Genomic DNA, 24,018 nt, shown 5'->3' on the forward strand with positions numbered 1-24,018 from the left:
AGAAGAGGAAGAAGAAGGGAGAAGAGGAGGAGAGAAAGAAAGAGGAAGAGAGGAAGAGGAAGAAGAAGGGAGAAGAGGAGGGGGAGAGCAGAAAGAAAGAGGAAGAGAGGAAGAGGAAGAAGGGAGAAGAGGAGGAGAGCAGAAAGAAAGAGGAAGAGAGGAGGAAGAAGAAGGAAGAGGAGGAGGAGAGCAGAAAGAAAGAGGAAGAGAGGAAGAGGAAGAAGAAGGAAGAGGAGGAGAGCAGAAAGAAAGAGGAAGAGAGGAAGAGGAAGAAGAAGGAAGAGGAGGAGAGCAGAAAGAAAGAGGAAGAGAGGAAGAGGAGGAAGAAGGAAGAGGAGGAGGAGAGAAAGAAAGAGGAAGAGAGGAAGAGGAAGAAGAAGGAAGAAGAGGAGGAGAGCAGAAAGAAAGAGGAAGAGAGGAAGAGGAAGAAGAAGGAAGAGGAGGAGAGCAGAAAGAAAGAGGAAGAGAGGAAGAGGAAGAAGAAGGAAGAGGAGGAGGAGAGCAGAAAGAAAGAGGAAGAGAGGAAGAGGAGGAAGAAGAAGGAAGAAGAGGAGGAGAGCAGAAAGAAAGAGGAAGAGAAGAGGAAGAAGAAGGAAGAAGAGGAGGAGGAGAGCAGAAAGAAAGAGGAAGAGAGGAAGAGGAGGAAGAAGAAACAGGAAGAGGAAGAGAGCAGAAAGAAAGAGGAGGAGGAGGAGAAGAAGAGGAAGCTAAAGAAAGACAAGGAGGAGGAGAAGAAGAAGAAGAGGAAGCAAAAGGAAGAAGAGGAAGAAGAGGAAAGAAAAAGGAAGAAAGCAACAGAAGAGATGAGGAAGCAAGAGGAGGAGGAGGAGGAGGAGGAGGAGGAGAGAGGAACTTATAACAGAGAGAAAGCAGACGAGAAAATAACCAAAAAAACGCAACTGGAAAAAGAACAACAACAGGAAACAAGGAAAAAAACATTGCCGGCCCCGGAAGAGGAACTCACCACCATCACCACCACCACCACCACCACCACCACACCACCGCAGAAGAAGAAGAGCCTCATAGAAGTACCGACTGACCTTCAGGATGAGGAAATAGAGGACTACATTGATAACCTCCTCAAGGAATTGGGGTTGACGTTCCCAAACCGTAAACTTAGAGAAAATAGAGACAGAGAGAGACACCGAGCGGAGGGTGAGGCGGAGAACCAAGTGGGTGCGAGGAACGGGATTTTGAGACCGGAAGAGAGTAGAGCGAGTGAGGAGAGACACTGTAGAGAGAGTGAAAACGCCGGGAAATTGAGCGAGTGGAACGGAACACCAAGTAATAGTGACATTAGAGCGAGCGACATCGGAGAAAATGGTGAAGCGGAAATTGACTTTTTCGACTCGGATGAAGGCGAGACAAGAGCGGAGATGGTGGCGGATTTTAAGTGTTCAGGTGTCGAAGGGTGTGAGTGTACCAGCTGCCATCTGCCTTTTGTTATCGCTGAGTGTTACACCCTCACCCAGGACTCCTTCGGACGACTAACGGAGGACAAGGAGGAAGAGGAGGAGGAGGAGGAGGAGGAGGAGGAGGAGGAGGAGGAGGAGGAGGTGGTGTCCGAGAAGACCGATGGCTTGTCTTGCGACCGCCTTGTTGATGGGGTGGCGTCAAAAGGAGGAAGAAGAAGAGGAAGACAGGAAGATATTGAAGGAAGAGAAGGTGGAAGAGATGGAAGGTCTAACAGTGGGAGACTTGTCAGACGGAAGATTGCGGAAGAAACAGTAAATGAGCAACAGAAAAGACCAACAGGGAGTGGAAGAAAAGTGGAAGACATTGAGGAAAGACAACTTGAAGGTGGAAGAGATGGAAGATGTGGAAGTGGGAGATTTGTAAGACGGAAGATTGTGGAAGAAACAGCAAAAGAGCAACAGAAAAGGCCAACAGGAAGATTAAGAAGAGTGGAAGATATTGAGGAACGAAAACTTGAAGGAAGAGAAGAAGGGAAAAAAGATGTAAGGTCTAAAAATGGAAGATTTGTAAGACGGAAGATTGCGGAAGAAACAGCGAAGGAAGAACAGAAAAGGCCAACAGGAAGATTAAGAAGAGTGGAAGATATTGAGGAACGAAAACTTGAAGGAAGAGGAGAAGGGCAAAGAGATGTTAGGTCTAAAAATGGAAGATTTGTGAGACGGAAGATTGCGGAAGAAACAGCGAAGGAAGAACAGAAAAGTCCAACAGGGAAAGGAAGAAGGAAATCAAGGAGAGAAACAGTAGTAAAACAGCAAGATAGCAACAGCGGCGACAGCAAAAGTTGTACGACCAAATCACAACTGCACTGTTTCGTATGCGACTGTAGCACTGCTGAAGAATCCGAAGAAAACGACAGCAAAAACAGGAGGAAAATAAGGTCACACGACAACCTCAGGTCCCATTTGTACTTCGGTTCAGTCTCCTGCGAATTCTGTAACCAATCCATTGTCAACTGTCATGAACTTAAGTCTCTGTACAGCTATGCCTTCGAGCTACGGACCTGCCAGACTAGCCCGACCCACCGCCATCTCTTCTCCTACTGGTCGACGGACCCCTACCACTACCTGACCTCCAACCTGACCCGTGACCTGCTCATACGGCAGTTCTGTGAGAAAGCAACAACTCCGCTAAGCAAGAGGGAGGTTGGGGTCGCCGTGATCAAGTATTTACGATCGTTGAATAAGCTGAACTCTGACATGCCCTGGAAAAACGCGATTGATTTGTGTTGGCATTCTATCATTGAGACGGGTTTACTAGAGGAGGAAGAAGTGGAGAATGGACAGGTGGAGGAAGTGGAGATTATGGATAACGAAGAAAATGAAGGACAACAGGAAAAGAATAGCGGAAGAACGGAAGTGTCTTGGGAGCAAATGAACCAACTTGTGGCAGTGAAGGAAAGTGAAGGAAAGAAAGAAAAGATTGAGGAAAACAACAAGAAGAGAAAGAGAGTGGATGGCTGTGGAAGAAAGAGGCAAAGGTTGAGTGAGGAAGAGGAAGAGGAAGACAAGGAAAGGAATGAAAAGAGAGGAATTGAAGAGGAAGGGGAAGAATCACACCAGGACCGGGCCAAGAGAAAACACACCAAGTCTTTTTGTGTCGATAAGAAAGATGAAACGAGCAAGAGAAAAACGGATCCATTCAACCCCAGCGATCGCAACCAAAGCAAAGACAACAGCAGGGATCACCAAGCTAGTCAAACCCAACCTAACCACAGCAAACCCATTCAACCTAACCTAACCCAACCTAACCATAGCAAACCCATTCAACCTAACCTAACCCAACCTAGTCCAACCCAACCTAACCACAGCAAACCCATTCAACCTAACCTAACCCAACCTAGTCCAACCCAACCTAACCTAACCCAACCTAGTCTAACCCAACCTAGTCTAACCCAACCTAGCCGAACCCAACCTAACCTAACCCAACCTAACCTAACCCAACCTAACCATAGCAAGCCCAACCAACCTAACCTAACCAAACCTAGTCTAACCCAACCTAGCCTAACCCAACCTAACCTAACCCAATCTAACCTAACCCAACCTAGTCCAACCCCACCTAACCACAGCATACCCAATCAACCTAACCTAAGAAACATCAACCAAACCCAACCTAAGCAAACTCAGCCTTCCCCAAGCAAAGATCACATTACAATCAACACTCCCCCAGATGGCCATTTCCTCCTCATTCGATTCCCCGCTCAGCCCTGCCCCGAGGAATGCCCCGAGTGCTTTACCCCTATGTGCCCCTCTCGCTGTGTCTATTCCACCCTCAACGGCCTCGTCACCTACCGATGTCCGGACTGTGGGCTCATCGTCTACTTTGTGACGGAAAATTGTGAAGTGGTGTTTTTGTCGTCATGAGGAAGTGTTTTGGGGGATAAGAAATGTTGGAGAGGGAGAAGAAGAAGAGGACTGCAATCTCAATGTCTGTTTTGTGACGGAAAATCATGAAGTGGTGTTTTTGTCGTCATGAGGAAGTGTTTTTGGGGATAAGAAATGTTGGAGAGGGAGAAGAAGAAGAGGACTACGATCTCAATGTCTATTTTGTGACGGAAAATCATGAAGTGGTGTTTTTGTCGTCATGAGGAAGTGTTTTTGGGGATAAGAAATGTTGGAAAGGGAGAAGAAGAAGAGGACTACGATCTCAATGTCTATTTTGTGACGGAAAATCATGAAGTGGTGTTTTTGTCGTCATGAGGAAGTGTTTTGGGGGATAAGAAATGTTGGAGAGGGAGAAGAAGAAGAGGACTGCGATCTCAATGTCTATTTTGTGACGGAAAATCATGAAGTGGTGTTTTTGTCGTCATGAGGAAGTGTTTTTGGGGATAAGAAATGTTGGAAAGGGAGAAGAAGAAGAGGACTGCGATCTCAATGTCTATTTTGTGACGGAAAATCATGAAGTGGTGTTTTTGTTGTCATGAGGAAGTGTTTTGGGGGATAAGAAATGTTGGAGAGGGAGAAGAAGAAGAGGACTGCGATCTCAATGTCTATTTTGTGACGGAAAATCATGAAGTGGTGTTTTTGTTGTCATGAGAAAGTGTTTTGGGGGATAAGAAATGTTGGAGAGGGAGAAGAAGAAGAGGACTGCGATCTCAATGTCTATTTTGTGACGGAAAATCATGAAGTGGTGTTTTTGTCGTCATGAGGAAGTGTTTTTGTGGATAAGAAATGCTGGAAAGGGAGAAGAAGAAGAGGACTGTGATCTCAATGTCTATTTTGTGACAGAAAATCATGAAGTGGTGTTTTTGTCGTCATGAGGAAGTGTTTTTGTGGATAAGAAATGCTGGAAAGGGAGAAGAAGAAGAGGACTGCGATCTCAATGTCTATTTTGTGACGGAAAATCATGAAGTGGTGTTTTTGTCGTCATGAGGAAGTGTTTTTGTGGATAAGAAATGTTGGAAAGGGAGAAGAAGAAGAGGACTGCAATCTCATTTTCTATTTTGTGACAGAAAATCATGAAGTGGTGTTTTTGTCGTCATGAGAAAGTGTTTTGGGGGATAAGAAATGTTGGAGAGGGAGAAGAAGAAGAGGACTGCGATCTCAATGTCTATTTTGTGACGGAAAATCATGAAGTGGTGTTTTTGTCGTCATGAGGAAGTGTTTTTGTGGATAAGAAATGCTGGAAAGGGAGAAGAAAAAGAGGAGAGGAACAGTGATAGGAAGAAAAGGTGTTAAGGGAAGGGAGAAGGAAGCAAACAAGATGAGCTGCCTCTGACAATGGGGTATGTTAACTTGGTGGTAGCAGCGGGAATCATGTTTCTTAATGGTCCCTCTAAGCGAGAAAAATTAGAAAAAAATCACCCCTCACACAAACCATTCCATAATACATATCAAAGCATTTGTGATCAGATTATGTATCATCTATTTTGGGGGTTTATATCATGGCACAAATTTGGCCCGTCGCTGCTACACGGTGAAGCCACAAATTTGGCCCGTCGCTGCTACACGGTAAAGCCACAAATTTGGCCTGTCGCTGCTACACGGTAAAGCCACAAATTTGGCCCGTCGCTGCTACACAGTAAAGCCACAAATTTGGCCTGTCGCTGCTACACGGTAAAGCCACAAATTTGGCCCGTCGCTGCTACACGGTAAAGCCACAAATTTGGCCCGTCGCTGCTACACGGTAAAGCCACAAATTTGGCCCGTCGCTGCTACACGGTAAAGCCACAAATTTGGCCCGTCACTGCTACCGGGTTAACTGATGACCTTCTAAACTTAAATGTATGTTATATTTGCATAAACCAAACTGAAGTAATGGTTGTAACCCAGTAGAATTTGGGCGGACTGAGGACCTTGGCATGGTGGTTAGGGTGTGTGGTGGTGTGGGGTGCTACACAGTTCCTTTGATGTTCCTTCTCGCTCCCTCTCCCTTCCCCATCTTCCGCGGGTTGAAGGCGAGAAGTAAGGCGTTCGACCCTTCTTGCCTTCCGTAGCTTTGCCGATCCTCCACTTTCTTCCATCCCGGCCCATTGGTCAGAGTGTGCATGGGGCAGGGTGCGGTGCTTAGCTACCCCCTTCCGCTTCTTCCGTTGGGGGTGAGGACATGTTGAGCTTGTGGCGTTGTGGAGAGATGAAGTGAGGACATTTGCCAAAGCAGGATGGAGTGCACCGATGTTAGACAGAGGTGGAAAATATTGGGAAAGACCTTAACAGTTTGCGGCGTTGTGGAGAGATGAAGTGAGGACATTTGCCAAAGCAGGATGGAGTGCACCGATGTTAGACAGAGGTGGAAAATATTGGGAAAGACTTTAATAATCCTGCAACAAACTAGTAAATCGCTCCAGTTTTGAATGTGTGCAAATTTTCGTGTAAGCACCTCCCACAGTGATCAAAATGGATGAGTATTGTTATTATTATTTTTATTATTATTATTATTATTATTATTATTGTAAATACTATCATTATGTAACCTAAATTATGATGGAATTTGAATCTCCTTATTTTTAACCCGGTAGCAGCGGGGATCATGTTTCTTAATGGTCCCTCTAAGTGAGAAAAATGAGAAAAAATCACCCTCACACAAACCATTCCATAATATATATCAAAGCACTTGTGATCAGATTATGTATCATCTTTTGGGGGGGGTTATATCATGGCACAAATTTGGCCCGTCGCTGCTACACGGTAAAGCCACAAATTTGGCCCGTCACTGCTACACGGTAAAGCCACAAATTTGGCCCGTCGCTGCTACACGGTAAAGCCACAAATTTGGCCCGTCGCTGCTACACGGTTAAAGTCTTCATTCTGTACAAAGATGTCTGTATGCTGTCATGTGTATATATATAATTAACTTTCCTACTGTTATTTTTAGTGTCATGGTAAATGATGGAGTTTGCATTTTCATTTTTATAATAAGACCGTTTGTGAGTGTTCTATAGCTTCTAAAAAACAGTGGCTTTATAAATGCTCATAGGTTCTAAGGCCGCTTCCAGAGTCACTTTGTTTGTTTTGATCATTACCAATGGCGGCGATCGACGCTATAGTTTTCCACGTGAAACTGGCCTATGGGGTAGTGGTGGCTGCAGAGGAAGCAAGAGGTGTTGGGAGTGTGTGGCAAGATATGGTGCTAGGCTAACCCCACAGCCGCCACTGGTCTATGGGGTAGTGGCGGCTGCAGAGGAAGCGAGAGGTGTTGAGAGAGTGTGGCAAGGTGCGGGGCTAGGCTAACCCCACAGCCGCCACTACCCCATCGGCCAGTTTTACGTGGAAATACTATAGTGGCAATAACAGCCATTGGTAATGATCAAAACAAACAAAATGACTGTGAAAGCGCCCCTAAATAACAGTGACAATTGAAGTGTCTCTCAGGATTTATTATGAAGATTTTGAATGGGTGATATTTTCAATGAACAAGATATTTTTCACACTTGTTTCATAAAAATAAAAATAAATGTATTAACATGGTGATTGCTTGTCATCATCTATTTTTATTGAACAATCATGAGGAATCATCAGAAAATAATGGGTTTTTTATTGAATTTTCCTCTTGATTTCAATATGGTCCTTTGCTTGCTGTTTTCTGTTCTGGTAGGGGCTTCGTGGTGCAGTGGTTAGCATACTCGGCTCACAACCGAGAGAGCCCGGGTTCAATTCCCAGGCGGAGTTGAAAAATTTGGGCGGCTTTTCTGATACCCTACACCCCTGTCCACCCACCAGTGAATGGATACCAGGTATTAATTGGGGGTTGTGTCCCATCTTCTGGGGTCTGTTCCCTTCTCCTATAATTCCTTCCCCTTCTGTCTCTCTCCGGCATATGACCACAGATGTTGCGCCCACTAAACCAAACTTTCCAACTTTGCTGTTTTCTGTTCTGGTGGCATCCAAACACTGAGCTTCCAAGATGTCTTTCCTTGCTGCAAGCCAAGATTCATAGACTAGGCAGGGATCACCAACGACCAGGTAGTACCATGTTTGGACATTGGACACAAAACAATTTCATACTTGTTGTGTTCTGGATTTCCGAAATAGAACAAGAAGAGTTGGCTGTAGGTAAAGGTGGGTGCTGCATGCTCTATAGCTGTGCATGGCTGAGGCACATAATCACCTCTGTACCTTTGAGCCTGTGGTAGGTAAGAACACTCATCTCTAATATAACTGGATTGGCCTAAGTCTATATCTACAGCAAGTCAAGTCCTACGCAGGTTTGTGGGAGGAGACACGGCCGAGGCGTGGTTTATGTGTGACACTGCTTGGAGCCAAACTAGAGAATGTAGAAACAGGGATTTAGAGAAAACAAGGAAAGGCGGACTAATTTAAATCAATCACTTCAACATGCCCTCCCTACACCCCACACTGCCGTTTGTAGGCATTGGAATTACAGTCATGCAATAGCACGATTAAAAGATATATTTTCATCAGTGGCTTGCCTGAACGCGCTGTGAAAGAAGGCGAGAATGCACATCCAGAGTGCACACACGGCCCCAACTTTAGTCACCCCTGAACTGGCGGGTATATTATTATTATTATTATTATTATTATTATTATTTTTTTTTTTTTAGCTCCAAGTGACGTCATCCCGCTGCTCCGCCCCAAAACCGCCTCCTGCACGTACTGGTCGCAGTTTTGAAGTAGAGTGACTTGACTTGGTATATATATATAGACTTAGGTGATTGGCTTCCTCTATACTAGCCTGGTAGGAATCCTGAAGCTCACAGCTGTCATCTTGAGATTCCCTCAGGCCAAGTCATTTCTATAAAAATTCTGGCATCAACACTGGTTGGGTGCCATCATCATCATCATCATCACCGTTTAACGTCCATTTATTCCCTGTGGACGGGGGGGTTGGATGGGATATGAGCCTCCTCCACTGTTGCCGGTCCATAGCCATTTCTTCCATGATGTTCAGCCTCCTCATATCTTCCTAAGTCTATATATACCAAGTCAAGTCACTCTGCTTCAAACTGCGACCGGTACGCGCAGGAGGCGGTTTTGGGTCGGAGCAGCGGGATGACGTCACTTGAAGCTAAAAAAAAAAATACCCGCCAGTTCAGGGGTGACTAAAGTTGGGGCCGTGTGTGCACTCTGGATGTGCATTCTCGCCTTCTTTCACAGCGCATTCAGGCAAGCCACTGACGAAAAACGTCTTTTATTGTGCTATTAGAATTCAAATGCCTACAAACGGCGGTGTGGGGTGTGAGGGAGGGCATGTTGAAGTGACTGATTTAAATTAGTCCGCCTTTCCTCGTTTTCTCTAAATCCCTGTTTCTACATTCTCTAGTTTGGCTCCAAGCAGTGTCACGCATAATCCACGCCTCGGCCGTGTCTCCTCTTGCGTATGACTTGACTTGCTGTATATATAGACTTAGATATCTTCTTCCACCACCTTTCTCCACGTCTTCCTTGGCCTTCCTGGTGGTCCTCTGCCCTCTGCCTCAAAGTTCAGTGCTCGTGTCAGGATGTGTTCTTTTCCTCACATGTCCAAACCACCTTAATCTAGTCTCTAATATAACTGGATTGACTTTCTCTGTACTAGCCTGGTAGGAATCCTGAAGCTCAGTAGGACGTAATAAAACACTTCATGACGAATTTACTAATTTATTGATCTTTTTCAATGCCCTAACTGATAGCTCTTCATTCGTTTATGTAAAAAAACACTCGTTAGCTGTCTCCGTGTCACACAAACCAACACTTTCACATTATTTGACCGCTACGTCCCCTATGGGCCAGTTCCACAGTTCCCCATGATGGGTTAGTAGGCTCCCAAACCAATACCAGAGCCTTCGAAATTTCCTTGTATAGTGTCTGGTGTTTATATTTAAGTTCCCAAATTTGCTGAAACTATACAGGAAAAGTCTTGTGTATTTAGTGTGGCATGGAAGACCTCCCCATTTTGGATTGTATGTGATTCTATACTTTGGTTCGGGCTGTTACGAAGACACTGTGTTGGACTGTGAAACAGGCTCTATATCATGGTACTAGAAGAAACACCAGAGCTAATACTTACACTCAAAGTTGACGAAAATAGCTGTTACTTTTAATAAATTGAAACTATTAACTTTGATAGGGGTAAAAGTTAATAGCTCGTGAGGATACGGGTCACATTTATCACATATACTGACCTACAAGGGGTGCAGGTTATCTCATTTATCACATTTACTGACATACAAGGGGTACAGGTTATCTCATTTATCACATTTACTGACATACAAGGGGTACAGGTTATCTCATTTATCACATATACTGACATACAAGGGGTGCAGGTTATCTCTTTTATCACATATACTGACATACAAGGGGTACAGGTTATCTCATTTATCACATATACTGACATACAAGGGGTGCAGGTTATCTCTTTTATCACATATAGCTACTGACATACAAGGGGTACAAGTTATCTCTTTTATCACATATACTGACATACAAGGGGTACAGGTTATCTCATTTATCACATATACTGACATACAAGGGGTGCAGGTTATCTCATTTATCACATATACTGACATACAAGGGGTACAGGTTATATCTTTTATCACATATACTGACATACAAGGGGTACAGGTTATCTCATTTATCACATATACTGACATACAAGGGGTGCAGGTTATCTCATTTATCACATATACTGACATACAAGGGGTACAGGTTATATCTTTTATCACATATACTGACATACAAAGGGTACAGGTTATCTCTTTTATCACATATACTGACATACAAGGGGTGCAGGTTATCTCATTTATCACATATACTGACATACAAGGGGTACAGGTTATCTCTTTTATCACATATACTGACATACAAGGGGTACAGGTTATCTCTTTTATCACATATACTGACATACAAGGGGTACAGGTTATCTCTTTTATCACATATACTGACATACAAGGGGTACAGGTTATCTCTTTTATCACATTTACTGACATACAAGGGGTACAGGTTATCTCTTTTATCACATTTACTGACATACAAGGGGTGTAGGTTATCTCTTTTATCACATATACTGACATACAAGGGGTACAGGTTATCTCTTTTATCACATATACTGACATACAAGGGGTGCAGGTTATCTCTTTTATCACATATACTGACATACAAGGGGTGCAGGTTATCTCTTTTATCACATATACTGACATACAAGGGGTGCAGGTTATCTCATTTATCACATATACTGACATACAAGGGGTGCAGGTTATCTCATTTATCACATATACTGACATACAAGGGGTGCAGGTTATCTCATTTATCACATATACTGACATACAAGGGGTGCAGGTTATCTCTTTTATCACATTTACTGACATACAAGGTACAGGTTATCTCTTTTATCACATATACTGACATACAAGGGGTACAGGTTATCTCTTTTATCACATATACTGACATACAAGGGGTACAGGTTATCTCTTTTATCACATATACTGACATACAAGGGGTGCAGGTTATCTCATTTATCACATATACTGACATACAAGGGGTACAGGTTATCTCTTTTATCACATATACTGACATACAAGGGGTGCAGGACTGCAGGTTATCTCTTTTATCACATATACTGACATACAAGGGGTACAGGTTATCTCTTTTATCACATATACTGACATACAAGGGGTACAGGTTATCTCATTTATCACATATACTGACATACAAGGGGTACAGGTTATCTCTTTTATCACATATACTGACATACAAGGGGTACAGGTTATCTCTTTTATCACATATACTGACATACAAGGGGTACAGGTTATCTCTTTTATCACATATACTGACATACAAGGGGTGCAGGTTATCTCTTTTATCACATATACTGACATACAAGGGGTGCAGGTTATCTCTTTTATCACATATACTGACATACAAGGGGTACAGGTTATCTCTTTTATCACATATACTGACATACAAGGGGTACAGGTTATCTCTTTTATCACATATACTCACGGCTGGGCGTTATCGCGATAAGCTTATCGCGATACTTTATCGCTGATAACAAAATCGGGTTATCGGCCATCCGCTACTCATTTAAATATATACCGGAATCTTCGTTACTTTTGTAAGCAAACTAGCGATACTCGCTACTTTTTTCTGCCTCTCAGAAAAAGAAAAAAAACCCGTTGTCTCCTCCCTACACGTGGCCGGGCGCCCGGTGTTGTTTGAAAAAACTTCGGGGTATGAAATATCTTCGGTGAAGAGATTTCATACTTAGATCATCAACATTAAAACACTAGGTTATTTTTTCATGTTAGAGTCAAAAATCAATATATCAAAGAGAAAAATCATTTAACTTTGCCCAAAAAATGATTATTCACTGCCTCAAATTTGATATTCCATATTCGTTTGTGAGCATGCCATGGTACTGAAGGCACCCGGTGGGTAAAGATTCGTATTAGGACCGTGCCAGTATCTCATAATCTACTTTATGAACCATCAGTATCTCTTCATATATCTTTTCTACAAACCTTCAACAGTCATGGAAACGCTTTGAAAATCCAATTCAAGGACTTTTTTTTTACTCCTGAAAATATGGGATTATGTTTACGAAAGCGTCGCCTCCTCTGCTGGCCGCGGCGACGCTGCAGCCGCCGCTGCCGCAAAATAGCTCGCAGAGGGCTTAGGGTCGGGGAGCATATTTAAACTACTCCAACCGAACTTTACGACCTACTAACGGGGGGCCTGCGCCCCCCTCGACACCCCCTTCTAACCAGGGGGGGCACAGCCCCCCCCTGGACCCCCCCCTCATGTATATGTGACTTATTTCAGCGAGGAGGTATTTCTCGCAACACCCGCTGCAGCGTCGCCGCGGCCAGCAGAGGAGGCGACGCTTTCGTAAACATTATCCCATATTTTCAAGAGTAAAAAAAAAGTCCTTGAATTGGATTTTCAAAGCGTTTCCATGACTGTTGAAGGTTTGTAGAAAAGATATATGAAGAGATACTGATGCTTCATAAGGTAGGTAATGAGATACTGGCACGGACCTAAAACGAATCTTAACCCACCCAGTGGTGTGTTATTTTGTGTCCCATCGTCAAAAGCTGGCGCTTTTGTTTACAAACACTGGTCTCTCGTGAACTGCGGATGTTCAGACCAGTAAATAAGTGTAGCCCTGTACAGTCTCACAAAGCTTTTTAACAGAGTTGCTGGAAGGCTGAATCAGACAAACAGTACCACCATCCTCGCTGTTTCTAGAACGACACTCTGTACATATAAATACAACTCGTACAGAGTGTCGTTGGATCTAGAAACAGCGGGGATGGTGGTAGTGGTACTGTATGTCTGATTCAGCCTTCCAGCAATCCTTATTTACGGTTAAAAAGCTTTGTGAGACTGTACAGGTCTACGCTTGGTGGTCTGAGCATGCGCAGTTCACGAGAGACCAGTGTTTGTAACCAAAAGCGTTGACGGCGGGGACGCCAAATAACACAACACGGTTCAGGGTTTCTAGAATTACCGTCCATAGGTACGTGTCAACGTGACGTTTTCAGGTTTCGTAAGTTTTCTAAAATACGGATATAATGAAAATTTTAATTTATCTATGTTTTTTATTTGAAATATCAATCGTTTTCGCCTATCGGACTTATCGCTAGCTAGTATCGGAATTGTGGATTTATATCGGTATCGGTTATCGCCTACATTTGTGTCTCCAGTTAATGAATATCGGTTATCACCGATAAGGTTTTCCATTATCAGTTATCGGTTATCGGGAACAAGGTTTTCTGTTATCGTGCACAGCTATGGGCATGCCTATATATGTATTACCTTCTAAACTAAGTCACAGAAATAAATGTAAGCACTCCTATATATAGGCCTTTATTTCTTGTCACTCCCCGTTGTGAGATTTGTCCGGCCGCCTGTGAGCTAAACTAATAACCATTTACCGCCCCAGAGTCTGCCCCGCTCACCTCGCTACCCTGATCAAGGGATCAGAGTCTCGCTCTGGGTCATTTTAATCCCTCATTAAATCCTTAGTCCTTTATATACACATACTCTTAAGGTTCCCAGTGAGCTACCGGTGACATATAGTTCATCGGTTGATCTCTGGGTGGTGGCAGCAAAACTACCCCCAGGGTGAGTCCCGGCCCCTTGTTTTTTCCCAGATATCCATTATAATATAGTTGAACTTCCTTTTTTTAACATCATTTAGTGCCCCGAATTTCCGGGCACGACATGAGTACCCGGGGATGTTAAGAACAGTGACAGTCTGGCAATCTTCAAGAAAGCGCTGAAGACTCATGCACATTATTCACTAAATCCTACGACTTAACAAATATGAGGATTGAGGACAACTTTAGGTGCTAATATTACTCAGGTCAGGCCAGGTGTAAGTCGGGAAGCTTGGCCTTTGTGTCGGCGCTTCCCTGATGTTGTACTACGGGTGCTCATTACTGTTATAATTATTATGCCGGACGTGTTACTTGGGTTCCGTGTCGCCGTCAGGAGACTCCGTGGGAGGGAGATATGTAAACACTTTGCACAACTTCTGTAGTTTAATATTCTTCCTTAGTAGTACACTTCACTTTGACTCTTCACTTACCACTAGCTTACTATGACTGGGACTGGGACTCTCTCGCCCTCTTCTCCTATATATATCCAGAACAGTACAGTCTAGAATGTTACAGTATATTTTAGATCATACAAGAACATGTAGCAAAAATATATGCGAGTTGGCAACACTTCCCGCCTGGCGCATGGCCGCGCCCCGCGGGGCGCGGACGGCTCGCCTTGCTCCCCGCCCCCTTGCTCGTTTCTCCGGGAGCCTTCTAGAGGCCTATGGTCGCCGGGGGAAGCTTCCAGCACAACACTATCCCCCCCTCTTAATTGTGATCGTCCCGATCACACACTTAACTATATACAAACGTAAGAGAATTAATCAAAAACATAATAATCGTCGTATCGCTGTGGACGCCTGCGTTGTCTCTGTCTTCTGCTCGGTGCCTTCTGCACGTCTGTCTCCTGGTGCGCCCCGTCGTCGTCCGCTTCTTGGGGTGTCCCTGGAACATCTGCCGAAGCCGGGAGGTTATCTCCCTCGGCTGAGAGGTCCAGAAGGCTTATGTCGTCGTCGACCTCCTCTCGGTCCTGGACGTCCCTTGCGTTTCCGTCGGCTGCTGGGTATCTGTAGTTGTTCCAGGTGTAGTTTCCCGGACCGTGGTACCTCCATAGGCGGTTGACGTGGACAGCTTTCGGCTTGGTCTTTTCCGTTCTCCGGATTCGGTAAGTCACGTCGGAGAGGCGTTCTAGCACAGTGTAAGGGCCTTCCCAGGGGCTCTGTAACTTCGGAGACTGTCCTTTCTTCCTCTGCGGGTTGTAAAGCCAGACTCGGTCTCCTTCCTTGAAGTCAACGTGGCTTGCCCTCATATTGTAACCGCGCTTCATGGCCTCCCCGGAGAACTTCAATGCACCTCGGACTTGATGGTGCACCTCTTCCAGCCGTTCCTCTAGTTGACGGGCAAAACTGGAGGCGTCCCTTGGAAGGCTTTCCCCAGGAGGCCTTCCTGTCAGTAGATCCACCGACAATCGCAGCTCACGTCCAAACATCAGCTTTGCTGGTGAATACCCCGTAGTCTCGTGGGCGGCAGACCTGTAGGCCATGAGAAGCGCAGGCAGCTTCTGATCCCATGAAGACTGATCATTGTTGCACTGCTTGGCCAACTCCTGGCCCAACGTCCAATTAAACCTCTCCACCATTCCATCTGACTGTGGGTGCAGAGGGGTGGTCCGGGTCTTCTTGATACCCAGGAGCTTGCAGCACTCAGCAAGGACTGTTGACTCAAAATTCCTTCCCTGGTCGGAATGGAGCTCGTTAGGCACACCGAAGCGACAGAAGAACTCCTCCACCAAAACCTTGGCGATGGTAGTGGCTTCCTGGTCAGGGATGGCGTAGGCTTCTGGCCACTTGGTGAAGTAATCCATTGTGACGCAGATGTACCTATTTCCGTTCGTCGTCAGAGGCAAGGGTCCTGCTATATCCACTGCCACCCGTTCCATGGGGGCTCCAACCTGGTATAGATGCAATGGGGCACGGTGACGCTTCTTGGGGCCCTTCTTTGCACAGCACACCTCACACGCGTGACACCATTCTTCCACGTCCTTCCTCATGCCAACCCAATAGAACCTTTGGCGCAGGCGACTCAGTGTCTTCTTTACCCCAAGGTGTCCGCTGGTGATGCTGTCGTGCATTTCTTTCAAGACGCCTTCCCGGGACTTCACAGGTAGCACCGTGGACCAGTAGTGGTCAAGACCATCATGAGAGACCCAGCGTCGCTGCAACACCCCGTTGTCCATCCGAAGAGTGTCCCACTGAGTCCAGTAATTCTTGGTGGTAGGGCTTTCTCTCGAGATTATTTCCCACCCAGGTCGCGTTGACGATTGACTCAGCCACTCCATAATTGGTCTCAAATCTCGGTCCTCCCGCTGCAGTTTTCCCAAGTCTTCCCATGGCACCTCCGCTGTCTGTTCCACTGTAGTGCGGCGGCACATATTCTGGACGCTTTCCCTCTGGAGGCAATGTTGACACTCAGGTTGGCAGGGGCGCCGGCTCAAGCTGTCCGCGTTACCGTGTGTTAGCCCAGATCGATGCACAATAGTGTAGTGATGTTGCTCTAGTTTACCTATCCATGCAGCGAGCAAGCTGGCCCTCAGGGTTTTTCAGTGGCTTCAACCACCGCAATGCAGCGTGATCCGTGCGGATGGTGAAAGTTGCACCGTACAGGTAAGCATGGAAAAAGTCAAGGCTCTTGACTACTGCCAGGAGTTCTTTCCGGGTCACGCAATAGTTTTTCTCGGCTGGGGTGAGCTTCTTGCTGAAGTAGGCCACAACCCGTTCCATGTCGGCGCATGCCTGGGACAGCACTCCACCAATCCCCTCATCACTGGCATCACAATCCAGTATAAAAGGCTTAGAGGGGTCTGGGTAGGTGAGTACGGGCGAGCTGATGAGGGCCTCCTTGAGCTTCTCAAAGGCAACCTGAGTTTCCGCTGTCCACTCAAACTTGCGCCCCTTCTTCGTCAGGAGGTGCAGTGGTGCAGCAATCGTAGCGAAGCCTTTCACAAACCTGCGGTAGTATGAGCACAACCCGAGGAAGCTCCGCAGCTCCTTCACGTTGGTGGGTGTCGGCCAGTCCCTTACCGCAGCCACCTTCTCAGGATCAGTGCGTACTCCAGCCTCGCTCACTATATGTCCCAAGTATTGGACCTCCTTTTGGAACAGACAGCATTTCTTCGGGCTGAGCTTAAGGTGTGCAGCTCTAAACCGGGCGAAAACCTCTGATAGCCTTTCCATCTCCTGCTCGAAGGTCTGGCCAAAGACAATCACGTCGTCGAGGTAGATGAGTGCCGTCTTCCAGTGAAGTCCCTCCAGCACCCTCGCCATCAGCCGCTCGAACGTGGCCGGTGCGTTGCACAGGCCAAAGGGCATGACCTTAAACTGCCACAGGCCTTGACCGTAGGAGAAGGCTGTTTTCTCTTTGTCCTGTTCCGCCATTTTGACTTGGTGATACCCAGACTTCATATCCAGTGTTGAAAACCACTTGGAGCCCAACAAGGCGTCGAGCGTGTCGTCGATCCGTGGGAGTGGGTATGAATCCTTGATGGTGAGATCGTTGAGGGCTCGGTAGTCCACACAGCACCTGAGGGAACCGTCCTTTTTCCTGACGAGCACTACAGCAGACGCCCACGGGCTGCTGGACCGCTCGATTAACCCCTGTTGCCGGAGATCATCCATCACCTCATCCATCTCCTTGCGACGGACTGGTGCCATCCTTCGAGGAGCTTGCTTCACTGGGCGGTGGCTACCTGTGTCGATGTGGTGCTCTACCAGGTCCGTACACCCCAAGTCCAGGTCTCCTGTGGAAAACACATCTGCATTCCTCACGAGAAGCTCCCTGAGCTGTTCCACTTGGGGTTCCTCTAGACACTTGGAGCTCCTGTCAAACAGGTCGCGCAGGTAGTCAGGCAGCTCCTCCTGGGGCTTCGTCAGGGTTCTCCTGCAGACACAGGTTCTTGGTTTCTGGTCGATCTCTTGGCACAACCCCATGGTCCCTTGTTTTATTTTCTTTGGGCTGAAGGAGACATTGGCCACGACGACAGGTACTTCCGCTGCAGCAGGGTCTACCAAAGTACTGCCTACAATCACCCCGTTTTCTACCGGGCATCGACTTCCACTCTCTACCACACACAGGCTAGCCGGGGGGGCACCCGTAATTTGACAGGGTAACAGCATCTCCGACCTCGGAGAAATAATGGTGGTGCGCTTGACCGTCAATGGCAGGTCTTCCTTGTTCACAGTCGTCAGTGGCACCCTCCTTCCTCCTACAGTCAGCTGCTTAGCGCGGAAGTCCAGCTCGCACCTGTGGGAGACAAGATAATCCATACCTAGGATGCAGGGGTCATCCATGTCGGCCACGTACACAGAGAGGAACTCTTCCTTTCCTCCGAGCTCAAACTTCACGTCCACTGGGCCTCTGAGCTCTGCGTAGTGTGCTGTGACTCCGCACAGTCGATGCGGCGTCTTAGGAAGCCGACGATGACTCACCACGTCAGGCCGCACCAATGTGCGTTCCGAGCCTGTGTCGACGACCACAGGCCACAACACTCCGTCAACCTTGCCCTCCACTTGGCAGCTCGTCATGGTGGTTCTCCTGCACATTGATATCTTCGGGGTATATACAGGACAGACTGGTCGTTGCCCCCGTGAACCAGTCCTCCTTAGTTTCCCGAGTGGTGGTCCCTCGCCGGGGGCACATTTTTCCGACACTCATTCTTCCAGTGCCCCTTTTCTCCACAGGTCCAGCACTTGGGTCCTTCCTTGGGCGCCTTCCTAGCGCCACCTTCATATTCCTTCTTCCTCTTATAGCATTCGTTCTCCTTGTGCCCAACCTTCTCGCAGTACCAGCACGTTCCTCGGAACCTGTCTGTGTCGCAGACAGCGCCCTTTCGTGCCCTAAAGCCAAAAGTCGAGTCGTCCCTGAAGCTTGACAAGCTAGACCTAACAATTGGGACACAAACTCCATGGCACGTGCCAGAGCTTCCTGCATTGATGTTGGCATAGCTTGCTTCACTTGTATCTTCAGCTGAGGGCTGTCCAAGGCATCGATGAATTGATCACGCAGCAAAACCGTCAGTAGGTCAGGGCTGGCACCTGGGTATGCCTTGTGTGCCATGCTCTCAAGGTCCTGAGCGAGTTCCTGAAGAGACTCGCCGCGCCTCTTGTTGTGGGTTCTGAACCTAACCCTGAGGAGCTCGTTCTGGTGCTTGGTCCCATATCGTTGCTCCAGCGCCTCTGCCAGCCCGCTGTAGCTGCCCTTTGTCGCATTGTCGAGCTGAGCAAGGACCTCCAGCGCCGCCCGTTTCAGGCTAGTGGCCAGTTGAACCGCGCACTCTTGGTCATCCCATCTGTTCCGAGCTGTCAACAGCTCAAACTGAGCGCGGTAAGCCTCCCAGGAGACCTTGCCATCAAACTCCTGAGGCTTCTTTCTAACAGGCAAACCCAGCAGACCCATGGGGCTGGCGGAACTTCTTGCGGGGATAAACTCAGGCGAAACAGGGCTCAAACTACCCCGGACTTGCGTAGGAGGAGCATCTTGGGTACAACTAGCCCCTGCAGGCACTGGCTGTCCGTTTCCAGCCAAGCAGTCTTCAAGGGCCTTCACTCTGTCACTTACTTCTAGTATTTCTTTGTGTGTCGTCTCCCGTACCACCTCCATCTCTTGTTGAAGATTTGTGTGTTCTTTCTCCACTTCTATCAGGCGTTGTCCCAAGTTCGTGGTCACATCAGTCATTTCTCTTCGCACTGATTCACTTCCATCTTGTACTGCTTTTAGCTGTAGCTGTAATCCCGTGAAGCGATCTTCTAGCTGTTCTTTGAGTTCTTGGAGTGTTCCTTCTTGTTGTTGCTGTGCTCTTTCTTGATGTTGCTGTGCTCTTTCTTGTTGTTCTTTGAGTTCTTGGTGTGCTTTTTCTTGTTGTTCTTTGAGTTCTTGGAGTGCTCTTTCTTGTTTCTCCCCCTGTAGTCTCAAGGCTTCCAAAAGTTCAGTCAACATGTCGTCCCTCTGGGCAGCTTGGGAACGAGTCTCCATGGCGAAAAACAAATGCCTACACTCCTGACACCAGTGTTATGCCGGACGTGTTACTTGGGTTCCGTGTCGCCGTCAGGAGACTCCGTGGGAGGGAGATATGTAAACACTTTGCACAACTTCTGTAGTTTAATATTCTTCCTTAGTAGTACACTTCACTCTGACTCTTCACTTACCACTAGCTTACTATGACTGGGACTAGCACTCTCTCGCCCTCTTCTCCTATATATATCCAGAACAGTACAGTCTAGAATGTTACAGTATATTTTAGATCATACAAGAACATGTAGCAAAAATATATGCGAGTTGGCAACACTTCCCGCCTGGCGCCTGGCCGCGCCCCGCGGGGCGCGGACGGCTCGCCTTGCTCCCCGCCCCCTTGCTCGTTTCTCCGGGAGCCTTCTAGAGGCCTATGGTCGCCGGGGGAAGCTTCCAGCACAACATAATGTTAGCGGCTCTGTGGAGCGCTGCAACGGTCAACGGTCAACGACATCAAGATCAAGACCAAGGAGGACGGATTCATTGATTGATTGATAGTTTATTGTTGCAGGTAAACAACAAGGGAGAAGGGAGGAACATGCCATCCCAACCCCAGGCAGGACAGAGTGTGATTATACAACTATTAATACATGTGTAGGCAGCACCATGAAACTAAAAAGATACAATGGTAGGAAGGAAAGCACAACAAGGGTCGACCAGGCCAGTACTTCATTCACTGTCATCGGAGCAGCCTAAACAAAAGGATCATTCATAGAGGACAGATTTACTTAAAGACTTATACCAACGACCGTCTTGTAGTGGCTTGATGAATCCGGCCCCAAGACGCTACATCCCGCATGTTTTATTTTTATTTGAAAATGAACACACCGAACAAACAAAAACAACAGTACACAAGTTTTGGAAAATAAAAGAAAAAAGAATGAAAGAAAAAGGAAAACAATAGACCCAGACAGTCCCTTCTCCCTTGTTGTTTACCTGCAACAATAAACTATCAATCAATCAGTAGACACATCAGGGAGTGCCGTTACAAAGGCAAAACTCCCGACCGACTACTACTACTACTACTACTACTATTGTTTTCTTTTCACACCTGCTGGCTGGAGAGAAATCCCGAGCCACCTGTGACATCAAGATCAAGACCAAGACGCTTCAACAACAACAACAAGGCGGCGTGATGGGCAGCAGCGGCGCGGCGGTACTGGTGGTGGTGCCCTGGTTTTCAACGTAAGTGTGTGTCATTAGTTTGATGGTTGTGGGACAGGGAGGATGTGGCGGTAGTGGACTGCGTAAGTATTTTGGTAATTATCATATGGAAATCAATGACTTGGCATTAGAATTAGCAGGTGCTGCACCCTCTGTATAATTTGTAAAGCAGACCTGCATGCCACATGAACTCTAATGGAATGCAGTTGGACCCCATGAAGAAGAAGACCCTCCCAGCATGGAATAGTCACCCGGAAGCTACCACAACAGGATACAGCTAAATATAGGTTTAGCATCCTTCCATGTGAATATACTGATGGGCTTGAGATCCATGGTGTCATCCAAGCCTTGGCCTTTGTCAGGCAGACACTCCCCTGAGGCAACCCAACGCATTACGTCAAGGTAGCATGTACCATGTGTCAAGTGGCTGTGAGCACAGTGTCTCAGAGGAAGATTCAAACAAACATGGTGTCCACAGCTCTTAATGATCGAAATATGTCGATGCACTATGGCAGGGAATGAAAGCCATTGGTCTCCAGTGCCTGTACACCTACAGGAAACAGTTTAAATGGCTGCCAAAGTAGCCCAGCTGTCGGTGAGGAGTCTATGTGGGAAGATCCAATGGCCACAGCCTCTGTTGTCTACCAAGGTTCTGAAGATATGTATTGCTCATCAGTGAGCACCAACCCAGTGGGATCCATTGGCAATAAAACCAGCATGTGTGTGCGGTTGGCAGTGCTGTGTGGTGTGCACGATGGCTGCCTCCTGCCAGCCAGTGGAAACCTCAGATTTGCACAGCTTGAGGAGGCTCGTATTACCGAGGAGGAGGTACAGCACAGGCATAACCTGCTGTACAGATGTCTTATCACGACACCGAGCCACTGTTGATTTGGGCAGCCTGACGAGGAGGCAGTTACCAATTTCACGTTGTTAAATTGCCCTGTCTAGTACGTTTACGGTATGGATAGATGTTTCACACTGCAGTCTGAACCTCGTGTTCATGAAATCATATAGTGCTAGGAGAAAGGCATGAGAATGTGGGCTGCTGAGACCTGGAGCAGGTTGTGTTATTACGGAACCTTAGGACCCTTGAGATGCAAAACCCTGATGTACCTCAACATACCTCTCCACCCGAAATTTGGGAAGTGATCCTTTACTTGGTCTGTCAAAAGGGGTTCACTTTGTGCCTCAAGCTGTCTCTTTGTAAAGAAAATCAACCAGTGAAGGTCAAGGTTAGCCCTATGCACTAACCTCGACCATAATCATTCCTTACCCTGTGACCCCTGCATGTTTAACCATTTGCAATGTGAGTCTTAAAAAGGTGACCTTATGCTGCTAAAATATCCCCAGGGTACCTTACTGCAGGGCACTTTGGATCATTCCTAGTGACTTATGACGTTAGAGCGTTCCTCCAAGGATAAATAAGCTTCCTAATGACAGAAGCAGGTCCCCTATGACTGTGAGCCTTAGTCGTTTCTTTCCCAGACCATATGTCAAGCAGCAGTTCCACTGTGATCGTTATTGCCACAACAACTGTCCCATGGTCGTATGAAACCACAGCTGACGCTCCAAGCAACATGATGCACCTTTTTAGTATCTACTATAACACTCTTCTTTAGAACCTCCTTCAGTGTTATTTAATGACCTTATGTTGTTATTTTATGCAACCATATGAAAACCTTCCTATGATCGCCTCTGACTGATTTTCCAAGTTTGACACTGCAACATATGAATTCTAAATTTTATCTTTGCCCATTTTATATCACAATAGGTGTCAAACATATGGGTTATTTGCCCAAAAAAGTAATGCTTTGTCACGAGTCCGCTCCAATTAGATGTACTATGTTGAACCAGTTGAACAGAGTCCACACAACTGAATGGTAGCAGAATTAGAAGCAAGCACTGAGGAAATCGCTGTCTATACGGAATGGATAATACAATCTTTATGTTAACAGAATCTGAAGATTCAGTCTAGCTGGAAGTGTCCCCAGGCAGCAGGTGACATATTGAGGACCTTTGACATAACCTTGCTGTTGATGGCAGAAAGACGATGAAGCATGATCCTTAAAGGTGTGGGAGGCTCCCAAGGAAGAAAAGAAACCCATGGAGATCTGAGAATGACATGAGAGCTGTGGAGTCTGTCCAGGTACAGCACGGAGGAGAGAGATTTATTAATCAACAGTAACAGCCAGGTAGACTTACGAAAGTGTTGCCTGTGACCAAAATTTCTATATAGTACTTTCAATCTGAAATAAATCCCATCATGTCTGCCCAGAATGGGAATCAAATAGCACCTGTAGCAAATTGAGTAAGAATTGATTAATGGTCCTCCAAGGGAGACTAAATTAAAATCACTCACAAACCATGTAATCATATATATATCAATGAGTTATTTTAAGACGCTTTAGACTACCTACTTTTCTTGGGAGGGCGCATGGCACAAATTTGGCCCGTCACTAGGCCCCACAATCCTGATCAAACTGCTTTACAATTCATAATTACATAATTGTCTGTCTTAACGTGAGATGTCCAGACTTACCTGTACTGATGGTGCCATTGTTAATTGGCCAGGCATATTTAAGGATGTGACACAGACATATCAGAAGATTGGTAATGTGAATTGCAACCTAGCACTGTTCTGTGCACTAGAATGCTTGGCTGCAAGGACTTGGTAAGAATACAAAGTTAATGCTGTAGAAATTGAACAATTTCAGCAAAGGTCAAATTTCGGGGGAGATTGTTTGCTATGTACTGCCATGTGAGGAAGTCCCTCCTAAAAAGACTATATATCTCTACTTATGTGCCACAGAGGTGAGATGGTCAGTCCAACGGGCGGATGC

The 24,018-nt window shown here is 46.4% G+C and overlaps 1 protein-coding gene across 1 annotated transcript in view; it reads left to right on the forward strand.

The window, feature by feature from the left end:
* The first annotated feature begins 21,050 nt into the window (after positions 1-21,050).
* The window catches only part of LOC127003659 (uncharacterized), a 35,847-nt gene continuing 32,879 nt past the window's right edge, over positions 21,051-24,018 (forward strand). Inside the window, exon 1 of the mRNA XM_050870572.1 lies at positions 21,051-21,199. Within this exon, the coding sequence (XP_050726529.1) occupies positions 21,150-21,199 (50 nt within the window). The 5' untranslated portion in view covers positions 21,051-21,149. The remainder of the gene's footprint in view (positions 21,200-24,018) is intronic.

The sequence above is a fragment of the Eriocheir sinensis genome, chromosome 26 (genome assembly GCF_024679095.1).
Source record: "Eriocheir sinensis breed Jianghai 21 chromosome 26, ASM2467909v1, whole genome shotgun sequence".
NCBI lineage: Eukaryota > Metazoa > Arthropoda > Malacostraca > Decapoda > Varunidae > Eriocheir > Eriocheir sinensis.